This window comes from Nylanderia fulva, unplaced genomic scaffold (genome assembly GCF_048542155.1).
Source record: "Nylanderia fulva isolate GAGA-0341 unplaced genomic scaffold, ASM4854215v1 Scaffold549, whole genome shotgun sequence".
NCBI classification, from domain to species: Eukaryota; Metazoa; Arthropoda; class Insecta; order Hymenoptera; family Formicidae; genus Nylanderia; species Nylanderia fulva.
The window spans coordinates 28,793-41,257 of NW_028190642.1; the positions used below are offsets into that span (position 1 = coordinate 28,793).

The 12,465-nt window shown below is 34.2% G+C and overlaps 1 protein-coding gene across 1 annotated transcript; it reads left to right on the plus strand.

Annotated features, from left to right (window-relative positions):
- Positions 1–10,511: 10,511 nt before the first annotated feature.
- On the plus strand, positions 10,512–11,230 carry LOC146721110 (dynein light chain roadblock-type 2-like; the record flags this gene model as incomplete). The annotated part of the gene is made up of 2 exons (XM_085487403.1): positions 10,512–10,583; positions 10,657–11,230. Coding segments are annotated over 2 exons (284 nt in total), but the record flags the coding sequence as incomplete, so codon positions are not given.
- Positions 11,231–12,465: the final 1,235 nt, after the last annotated feature.

The window sequence follows — 12,465 nt, forward strand, 5'->3', positions numbered from 1 at the left end:
TATTTAGTCTGTATTTGGAAATCGTGAAATCTGACGCGAAGCCGCACCGAAGGTGCATCAAAAATTTATTTATTAATTCTTGTTCTTCTTTTTATAAAAGTAAAATTTATTTTTCTGCATATAAAGAAAGCTCGCGCGCAAAGAAACTAAATATCAATTATTGATCATATAATTAATTATTGGACATATAGCAATCGTATGAGATTTTCGATTTCATACATGAATGTTGATGAGTTATTTATCAATTAATTTACTAATTAATGAATTTTTGACAGTTCACGACTATTTAGTCTGTATATTTTAATCGTAAAATCTGACGCGAAGCCGCACCGAAGGTGCATCAAAAATTTATTTATTAATTCTTGTTCTTCTTTTTATAAAAGTAGAATTTGTTTTTCTGCATATAAAAAAAGCTCGCGCGCAAAGAAACTAAATATCAATTATTGAGCATATAATTAATTATTGGACATATAGCAATCGTATGAGATTTTCGATTTCATACATGAATGTTGATGAGTTATTTATCAATTAATTTACTAATTAATGAATTTTTGACAGTTCACGACTATTTAGTCTGTATATTTTAATCGTAAAATCTGACGCGAAGCCGCACCGAAGGTGCATCAAAAATTTATTTATTAATTCTTGTTCTTCTTTTTATAAAAGTAGAATTTGTTTTTCTGCATATAAAAAAAGCTCGCGCGCAAAGAAACTAAATATCAATTATTGAGCATATAATTAATTATTGGACATATAGCAATCGTATGAGATTTTCGATTTCATACATGAATGTTGATGAGTTATTTACAAATTAATTCAATAATTAATGAATTTTTGACAGTTCACGACTATTTAGTCTGTATATTTGAAAATCGTGAAATCTGACGCGAAGCCGCAAACCGCACCGAAGGTGCATCATCTCCGGCTGCATCTTTGCTGCGAGAGGAAGAGAGAAACGCGAAATAAACTTTCACCCTGCCACACGTTCGTGGTAGTCGTGTCTCCGCGGCGTGTACACCACAATGGTTAACCTTATGACTTCGCGCGCCAAGAGGCCTCTTCCCCCTTTCTCTTTGTAAAAGGATGGAGGCCCTCTTCTTCTCGTCACCTGCACGCGCCCGTGTTGGGGCATTGCACCGGCCCCGAGGCGAGACACACGACCTATCAATCATGCCGCGATATAGGAGTCCTCGTCACCTTCGACCTTCGACGCGTGTCTACGACCGCTGCCGTTCCTGTTCCGAGTGAAACGATCGTTTCCGCCGGGCAAATCGATTATCTTACTTTTGACCTTCGTCGTCGAACATATTCAATTAGCCGGAAGAGCGATGATAAATGTACGCGTTTTAGATCAAATGATTATGGATATAATATATATATGTATTGATGATTAACAAACATGACATTAACTTTTTTAATATATATTGTACATAGATTTTTAACAATAGCATTAATTTTTTAGTACATAGAATTGCAGGGTGTTCAGCGATCAGGGAAATCTGGAAAACCGGGCATTGTCAGGGAATTATATTTGGATTTTTTTCACATTATTCTACATTTGTCTTAATAATTTAAAATTTTTTATTAAATAAATCTAAACTTTTTCTTGACTCTCAGCACGCTAATTTTTTGTGTTGTGAAAAATCGATTCGTTAATTTATATTTTCATCGTCGTGTTATTTTATTTCAATGTGTTTGATAGAGACAAAACTAAAGAAATTAATGTAATATAAATAAATAGATGTTTATTTCGATTATCGTACATAATGACACAGATTGTATAATTGATTTAAATTTTGGTTTTAATTTCCGAACCTTTTCATCGTTGACAAAAATATCTCAAGGATTTTATAATTTAACATTTGACCGATCGTCCGGGAAAAAATGAATTTCTGGTCTTGGAAAATCTGAAAAAGTCAGAAAATTTTTTCATCGAGTCTGCTGGACACCCTGAATTGAGTTTATCAATTTTCTTGAAACTGATCGGTCGGAAGGATCAGAAATTTATGCCTCTATTTCGTGACGTGGATTTTCGCGTGGATGGACGCGAGACCGCCTTCTTTATTCGAGATGAAAGCGCGAACTCGGAAAGGATGTACTCTACAACTACCGCGACGACCTTTGGCCTTACGAGCGTAGTTGTATTAACGGCGCTGCCGTTTCTGTGTCTTTTGCGCGCGGATGCATGAGCCGGCAAATGGCTCACTTTTCGTCGAGAACGACCCTCGACCTTCTATGCCGCGCGAAGATAACTCGTATACGGAGATTGCAGCGTCGACGTTCTTCTGCTTCCTCGAGCTTTCGCCTTTTCCTGCTAACCTTCGCCGGTGATCTCCGCGAACTGTCACGAACTTCTTCCGGTTTCGCTTTTCGATCGATTCTCTAACACAAGGAAAGTTATCTCCTAGATATAGTAACGATAACTTTCTAATTTTGAGAAATTTTAGAACATTATATTAAAATAATACGCGGATAAAAATTTACATTTTTATAATTATATATAGTATTTTTTAAATGCAAGAAGTGAGAGACTGCGCTCGGTCTAAATATTTACTGAAGAAAGTCAGATGAATATTTGATAAATTGAAAACAGCAAATGAATAAGAATCATGCATATCAAAATATTTGAATTATTTTGCTAATAAGATAATTTATACATTCTATTTAAGACACGTCAATGTGGAACAAGTCCATAGAAATACGAATATTGCTTTTAGTTTTGAGACTTTCGCGGCCATTGGAATCATCAATGCAAAAGGTTTCCGGATGGATGCCACGTGATTTAACAGCGTAATGCCGACGTTTCGCAAACGTTGCAGTTTGCATCTTCAGGGCTGAGAGCTCCAATATCGGAGCTCTCAGCCCTGAAGATGCAAACTGCAACGTTTGCGAAACGTCGGCATTACGCTGTTAAATCACGTGGCATCCATCCGGAAATCTTTTGCATTAATATTATATGCTTTTCATCGGTTTGCCGTAAAAAATGTACATTGTAAGCAAGATTATAATACAACGAAATCACTGCGTAAAATTGCCCAAAAAGAGATATTTTATACGGAATGCGACCTTCGGCCTCGATAATTAAGGAAATTATAGCCAATTTGGAAGAAACCAATGACGTTCAATCACGTTCAATCATTTTAAGAAGAAACAAAAAGCACTTGGCCTTCAATCTTTCCATGAAGTAGTTCGTACAAGATTGGTGCGCAAGAAAATACAAATATCGCTAGAAATATATTAGAATGTTATATTTTAATTAGATTTTATTATAATTTATATTTCAGAAAATACATCTTTTTTTATTGTTTCCTCTTCCTATTTATTTTAGAAAAATAAAAAATGGACTTGAAATTTTTCTGAAACCATTAAATTCGTGCAACGTACGATAAATATGTTATAGTAAAATAAAATGCATACTTTATCAATGAAAATTAGATGAATTAACGTCGCACCAAGACATTGCTCGATGGAAAAATCTGCTCTGTGCAATAATGTATATCTCAGCTGTTTGATAGGCCTGTTTACGATGTGAAAACAACCTGCGGACCCTCTTCGCAACTGCCTCCCTCTGTTCATCGAGGTGGTCTGTCTAGCCTTTGATATGCCGGGATGTTCCTTAATAATTCAAGCGGCCGCGCTACGTTCGTAGCGGCGTAATAAACACGCATCTTCGTGCTTTACTCGTTGGTGGACCGTGCGTTTTTCTCGTCTTTGTCGTCGCGTTCGCCTCGTCCTCCGTCGCAAAAAGTCATTAGAGGAACTGGTTTTAGAGTTTCCAGTTAAGTCATCAGGACAACATTTTAAAGCCGTCAATAGCGCCGATGCAGTAGTCGCTCACAGTAATTTACGGCCGTTTCAATATGTGCGCCTAGAAGCGTATGGCTGTTTTTGTGCCGTGTTGCGATTCCAAATTACGTGCCATAAGCGCGAAATGCCTATGAAACTTGCAAAAACTGATCTCGTCTCGCTTTACAGCGGCGCGATTACATAAGGTCGCAAAGAGAACATATGATGAGAACATGTGTCGCGATGATACGTCAATGAATAATTTCTTTTCAAGTTTTCTGAAAAAAGTCAACATTTTTTATAAGTCTCAAGTTTTCACTCCACCTTTCTCCTCTTATCTCAAATTTTAGTCAGCCATTTAAATAATGTATATGAATTCAAATAATGTATGTCTCTATTTTCTCATAATCGCGTATCGATGAAATTTTAATGAATAATTTAACGCGAGTTAAATTAAAATCAAATATGATTCCTAAAGATTTTCTGCGTTCTATTTTTCGTTCATATTTTATCCGTGTCATTCTTTCGTACATTCTTCATCGAGTGTGAGCAGGTTCGTTACTTCGCTTTTCATTCCCAATAACGCGACACGATGATGAGATGACATGTGTCGCGATGATACGTCAATGAATAATTTCTTTTCAAGTTTTCTGAAAACAGTCAACATTTTTTATAAGTCTCAAGTTTTCACTCCACCTTTCTCCTCTTATCTCAAATTTTAGTCAGCCATTTAAATAATGCATATGAATTTAAATAATGTATGTCTCTATTTTCTCATAATCGCGTATCGATGAAATTTTAATAAATAATTTAACGCAAGTCAAATTAAAATCAAATATGATTCCTAAAGATTTTCTGCGTTCTATTTTTCGTTCATATTTTATCCGTGTCATTCTTTCGTACATTCTTCATCGAGTGTGAGCAGGTTCGCTCCTTCGCTTTTCATTCCCAATAACGCGACACGGCGTATTATTTGTCGAGCGAAAGCGTAACGAGGACGGCGCACGTTGGCGCTATAAAACGTCCTCCGTGTGGGAAGGTGCAAGGACGTCGTCGTTACGGAATAAAGCCGGGGTATACACACCTACGGATGACCGTGGCTAAGCCAAGTCTTAAGTAGCTTACGAACATCTCGATGTCACAGAAATATCCGCCGGAGACGTCCGCCTTCAGACTCCCTACGCGACAAAAATTCTCTCTTTCTTTTACTCTCCGCCTTTCTCCCTTTCTCTTCCTCACCCTTACTCTATCTATCATCTCTCACCTTCGCGACACACAGCCTGCCCACGCTGAAATGCCTCCATGAAGAGCGGCTAATTGTGAGGCGGTTGATAAACTCGTTCATCGTTGTCGGCGACAGGCGCGGTGTATTTCTTCAATGCGCGATCGGTATTATAATGCACTTTGCAATTCCTCTTGATCGAGTCGAATAATGTTCGCGCACTTTATCTTCTCTTGTAGGTTTATATGTATATACGAAAATGGCGCATTAACTCTAAGAGGTATTAAAAAGAGGTGTTATGAGCTATTAATACTTCCTCGCCGAGAACATTTTACGTCAAAGACTTTTCACATTTGTGGCATTAATAATTTCATTTCAATACGAATTTTTTACGTCTTTTCAGGCAACAGATTATAATTTATGGAAATTACGAATTTTATTTGCGATCATTATTCTCGTTAAAATTAATATCGCAACACGTGCGTTACGCATAGGTGCACATGTAAAATTCTGATTTAATTAACGCGATAATGTCAATTAGCACGTGAAGAAACGCAAATGCAATATATTGAAAATGAAAGTGATAGCACGCCGAAAGTGGCCCGCCAGAGCAGATAGAAATTCCTTACCTCTACCTTGCCTGGCTGCACCTCCTTTCATCCTCCCTTTCACCTTCTCCGCATTATCGCCGTTACATGAAACGAGACCCACGCGTATATGCGTTGCGAAAACGCGTCGGCGAAGGCTGCCCAGATCGATTTCGCAGGTACAATGCGCCTGTCTCTTCCACATGTATGTTGCATCGAGTAACGCGATAATTCTTCGGTGATATATTGTAGCAAAAAACAAAAAAAAAAGACAAAAATATCTACGATTGCTACATATGTATAATGTGTGATATCACTTCGATATATAAAATAGTTCAGTTTGATAAAATAATAAAAGATCGTTCCTTTGATTTGATTGATTTTCTACTTGTATTAACTACGATTCTCTTGATTTTTTACGGGGCGTATAAATAAGAATGAGAAAAATGTTTCCTAGTAGGATCTTTCAATGGTCCATTGAACGATTAGATGTCGAGTGGCTCGGTTGAATCGTCCCGCTAATTGAAATCGAGAACAAAACGTAGCGGACGCGCTGCGCTCGGAATTGAGATGAATGCCGCGCGAGCAAGATTGATTCCCTTCATTAAGTCGCGGCCTCCGCGCGCACAATTAAACGCGCATTACAAACGGGATGCAAAACGCGCACGAACCAAGTCGAGCCAAGTATGTCCTAACAAGAATGAGCATTCCGTTCACGGAGGTCCCTCTATTATTGCGTTTGAGATCGTAATGCCCGACGATGCGCATTAAAAACGCGTTATCTCCCAGTTTCTTCTCCCTTTATTCGTCCTATCTCTTCGCTCCTTCGCGGGATACTCCACTGCCCTTCATCGAAGAAAATGCAGCCCCATCGCGCCGTCCCAAGGACTTTCCACCGCGCTCGAGGACATGACAAATATAGACAAATGTAGATCGAGCCGACCACCTGTAGCGCACCAGTTACATGCACAAGTCAATGTACCCGCTCAATTCTTAATATTCTTATTCAAAATGCAGTCATGCAGCGATATATTACGAAAATTCGAGAATTAATCTCTCATTTTTTTTACAAAAAAAATTTTTTTACAAAATTAAGAATTTCATTCTAAACTTAAATATTTTCTCTCATCAATTTTCTCATACTTTTACACAATTAAATATATAATGACGATAATCTTTGGAAATACTTTTCTCGTGTTTGACAGGAGATGACAGTAAGGTTTGCGAGTCTAACTTTCTTACGTACTTTCAGAAATATTTGATTGATTAAACAGAAAGAGATAATAATTTTGATGAAGTAGATCTTCAATCAGAATTTTATTCTAAACTTAAATATTTTCTTTCATCAATTTTCTCATACTTTTACACAATTAAATATATAACGACGATAATCTTTGGAAATACTTTTCTCGCGTTTGACAGGAGATGACAGTAAGGTCTGCGAGTCTAATTTTCTTACGTACTTTCAGGAATATTTGATTGATTAAACAGAAAAAGATAATAATTTTGTCGAAGTAGACCTTCAATCACTTGTCGAGCTATCGCGCGACACTATGCGCTTTTAACATTGACCAGCTTCATTCGCGAATCACTCTTGCGCTGGGTGGTCCCATTGTGCGCGACCGGGCAGACCAAAGTGGATTTTAAACATCCGGTCGAGCATAAAGAAGCGCAGAAATTGACGTTCACTCGTTGCTCGTGCACATACGCAGAAAGAATGCGATGGTACACCAGTTTCGTAAGGTTCCGGCTGGAATCCTCCTCTATCTCAGGAATCTCCCAGCATTAGCTCTTTTTCCGCGCGCGCACGCTTGGTTTTTCGAACCGATGACACTCGTTTGCGCGATGCAACGGTGACATGAAACGTCTCTCCTTGCCTGCGCGATACTGGGAAACGCCGCTAATAATTCCGAGCGTCTCTCTCTCTTAGCCGTCACCGCGACGCGATCTCGTCATTACGGTTTATCATTATTTCAGCAAATGGACCTCCTACCTGTCCGCTCCGAAGGCGATTCTTTTCACTCGTCTCTCAATCCTGAAAGACCGCACCACGGCGCGACGTGCTGAGGTCGTTTTTTGTCCACTTGCGAACCGCACCGAGTGCATCTGCATTGACCATGCGATTTTTACGCGACGCGTAAATTTCGATCGAGAAGTCGAGGAATTTAAAGAGATGATGATACAGCGTCCGTCTACTTATTGGTTATTTACCAAGATCAAAGAGTTCTATATATAGAGAACATCAAATTGCAGAAATATGAAAGTGAATCAGTCAATACTCGAAGCAAAAAATTCTCAAATGATATAGACATTACATTTGTGTTTTTATCTATCTTTTTATAATCTTGTCGACTATATTGATGTATTATTTTAAAAAATATGTAAATGATTATTATGCAATCTATACAGTTTTTAATTCTACTAACCATAATATCCATGCATTTTGTACTAATTTAAATTTGAAATACATTATTTATATTTCCGTAGTATTTACAATGTATTCTTAGATTAATTATTTGAAAAAAATAAAAATATTATTTTGCTTCATAAGAGTTTTTTCTGCTCAAACGATATTATTTTTTTAAAAAATTATCACATAAAAGAAGATAAAATAATTTAATCCAAGTGTTTGGCTTTTTTTTTTCATTTACTGATTCCATTCTAATTCGCATAAATATCTTTTAAAATTCCTCACGCCTTTGAAATTTACATTAATGAAAATAGCAGTAGGGACTTAATATAGATGTCAAAAGTCATATCGATTCCGAGAAACTCGCGTGGTGATTATCGTTCCTTAATTGTTTGCTATATACCGTGGCAGTAAAAATATTTAGCAGTCATTGATGACAGATCGGAGAGAACCTTTTCGCTCATAAATTTGCTTAGTGGTCGTTTAATTCCCGCATGTTTTCGAGCTATTAAAAGAAAGATATTGGCGCCTCGTAGAAACTTAGTGCCGAATTTGGCATCACGCATCGTTACGGAGAATCATCGCGTTAGGATATTATTTTCTCAGGAATGAGACGCCATGTGCGTCGCAATGTGAATGGCAAAAGAAAACTACATTATATATATATATATCTTTTTTTCTATTTAAAACAATTAATTAATATAGAATATTTTATCTCTAAAAATAATTTTAATAATATTCCATAAATACTGGATACATGCATACTTGCACTTGCATTCTATGAAATTTCAGAGAGAAGAGGGATTAAACGAATTATACAAAGTTCCACTCTTTTCAACTTATTTTTATGAAACAATATATATGTTCATATATTTTTAATATCGAATTTAAATTTAATAACGAAATTATCATGACTAAAAAATGATTTTCAATTTTGTTAACATTAAATGCAACTCTTTTTTAGAAAAATCTTGTCGGCGCCCATGGTGTTCATTCCAAATAGCACGCGCACGTGAGATACTGATTGTAGGACGAGTCTTTTTGGCTCGTAAATCTGCTCTGTCGCTACGCAATCTTTCGATTCCTTTCTTTTTTCCAACAGAGAGCTAATAGCGGCCGCCCGCACAACTTTGGCGCCAGATAGATGAAAGAAACGACTCGATCTTTATAAATATGGAAATACTAAATAAGAAATCCTTAATAAGAGAAGATTATTTTACTCCTGATTAATTCGACTTTTAACGGCTTAATTCCTTTTCTATAAATCAAGAGACACGGTAGTGTCTCGCGACCAGTTAAGGGCGTAGCCGAGACACCGTGTATCTTAACGCGAGTCGGACATTTGAGTCTTTATAATATTTCGAATTCTCAATAACGGCTGAAGTAATCGAGTTTATACTAGACTTAATCGATAGATTGAGTTTGAATTATATAATAAAAGTGTCTTTATTTCTGCTCTACGTGATTTGTAAGCAGAGATATATAATTGCAAAGTCGAAATATGAAAAATTTCTTTTAAGAAACGTCCCCGTCATCATCATTATTATTATCATCATCGACCACGCAAACATAGTAGTATCGTGCTACACGTATTCACACGTATACAACACATGCGCACACATATATCACACGTACACAACACATGAATAGATGCATGTATTGGAAATGTCCATCTCGCACGTTTTACAACAGACGGCGATAGTTGCCCTCCGCTATATTGACAGCGTGCGGGGTTAGATATTTTCAATTTTCAATTTTCAATTTCAATTTTTACATTCAATTTTAATGTTATTATTTGCAAATTTATTGTCATAATAATTTATGTGCAAGTTTACAGTCTGTGATACAAAATCAGATATTTTGCTATTATTTCAATAATATTTCAATTATATAAATGCCTATGTATGAGTATGCATATATTTTTAATAATTTTCTTAATTAGCTTTTATATTTTTTTCAGTTGTACATCAAGCAGGTAGCATTATCAGCTCACTTGTAAGCATGGGTTGGGCAATGGCTAGTTATCATCGCAGCATTCGATTAGCTTAACAAGATAAATCTAATATCAGTGCTATAGGAACTATTTTACAATTTTTCTGGCATTTTCTTATTGCAGGTACATATATATCCAATAATTAATATACAAAATTAAATATTATTCATCACACACTTTGTATCAAAATAATATATTTTTTAAAATTTATTTTAAATTTATTTAATCATTTTTATCATTGTGATTGTAGTGGCAAGGATCTTATTGCTCAGTGTCATTGCAAGCATCTGGCCTGTATATACCATAATATATTGTGTAATACATTGGCTAAGTATGACAATATAGATTTTGATAGATTCCCATGGAATATTGGAATTTTGTCGGACTTACAGTCATCCACCACATATGCAGCCTACAATTAAAGAACGCATTTATTCCATATGATTTGCTTCCGTTATTGGAATATTTAAAATAAAAATTTTATTAATAAATTTCGATGAAATAATTTATAAGAGGTTGAAGAAACTATGAAACAAATTCAGTCTCATAAAAGGGTAGTTGGAACAATAGTGGTGAATGCAGAAGGTATTACATGAGATCATTGACATGATTTACTTGTAGTTGTAAACAAAAATTTATAAAATTATATCTGTTTTAGGTATTCCTATAAAGTCAACATTAGATAATACGACAACAGTTCAATACGCAAGTTTGATAAGCCAATTGTCAGATAAAGCTCGTTCTGTCGTACGTGACTTGAATCCAACAAATGATTTAACTTTCTTGCGCATACGTAGCAAAAAACATAAAATTATGATGGCACCAGATAAAGAATTCATATTAATAGTAGTACAAAATCCAGTTGATTGATATTTAAAAGAAACAAAAATATATTTCAAAGTTAAGATTTATTTCTTTGGTTGTTAATTTAATCTGTATGCTACATTGGATGTTAATATCTATTCAATTAAATAAAGAAAAATAAAAGAATAAAGCTTAAAAATTATACAAAATGCAGTATTTAATTACTAATTTAACAATATATGAACTTTTAGAGTTTTTAAATAGTGCTTTCTTCTTTGGTAACAATATTATATTTTTAAGGTTGATAATTATGAAAATATGTATATATAGTAATTCATGACATGTTTATTTTTGTATTTAATACAATTATAAATGTACATTTCTCATCAATAAAATATCACAGTATCTTTTTTATAATTTAATTTTAATATTGAGATTGTTTTTATTCAGTGGAAAAAAAATGTGTAGTTGGTCCCTATTAATTATACATACATATAAGAGTGTCGCACAAATAATTATATGCAGTCTTTTTAAGATAATATAAAAATACTAATAAATATAATCAATTAAAATACATATAATCAAAATTGTATGTATTAAAATTCAATAGCATATAAAAAAGATTTTTTAAAATTATATATATATAATAAAAATCCAACATTTTATATATATATATATATATCATTGCAATATATATATATATATATTTATTTATTTATTGTATATCATAAATATATATTTATTTATTTATATTTACCTATCTTTTTTTTATATATATGGTAGAAATACAATGTATGAGTTATTTTATTTTGCAAAATTTTTGAAAGTTAAACTATACAATGAAATTATTTCATATAATACCGAGATTCTTTTCATAATAAAGATTAAGAGAGAGTTAGATTTTATCATAAGATTTATAAAAGTCATAAGATAAGGTTAATTGCATATTGTATAGTTTATCTCTCATTTTTTAAAGTAAATAAATATCAAAGTTACATTGCTTGAACTGGTGCGTTTGAAGTATGTTGTCTTTTTGAGGGATGCAAGACAATATAGTACAAAAGCATTGCTGTAATTCCCAAGATAAAGGAAATTATACAAATAATAAAGATTATATTAAAGTACTAAGCCTCTTTAACTGCAGGAGGACAAGCATATTGCCATAATAAATTTGCTGCAATATTTTCAAAAAAGCAGATAACATAGAAAGATAGATGTTTTCAAAATGTTTTGCTATCTACAGCATTGAGATATATAAAAATGTGCACTATGCCAATAACGGAAGCAAATAATATGGAATAAATGCGTTCTTTAATTGTAGGCTGCATATGTGGTGGATGACTGCAAGTCCGACAAAATTCCAATATTCCATGGGAATCTATCAAAATCCATATTGTCATACTTAGCCAATGTATTACACAATATATTATGGTATATACAGGCCAGATGCTTGTAATGACACTGAGCAATAAAATCCTTGCCACTACAATCACAATGATAAAAATGATTAAATAAATTTAAAATAAATTTTTAAAAATATATTATTTTGATACAAATTGTGTGATGAATAATATTTAATTTTGTATATTAATTATTGGATATATATGTACCTAAAATAAGAAAATGCCAGAAAAATTGAATTTGCTTATTTATTTAAAGATGC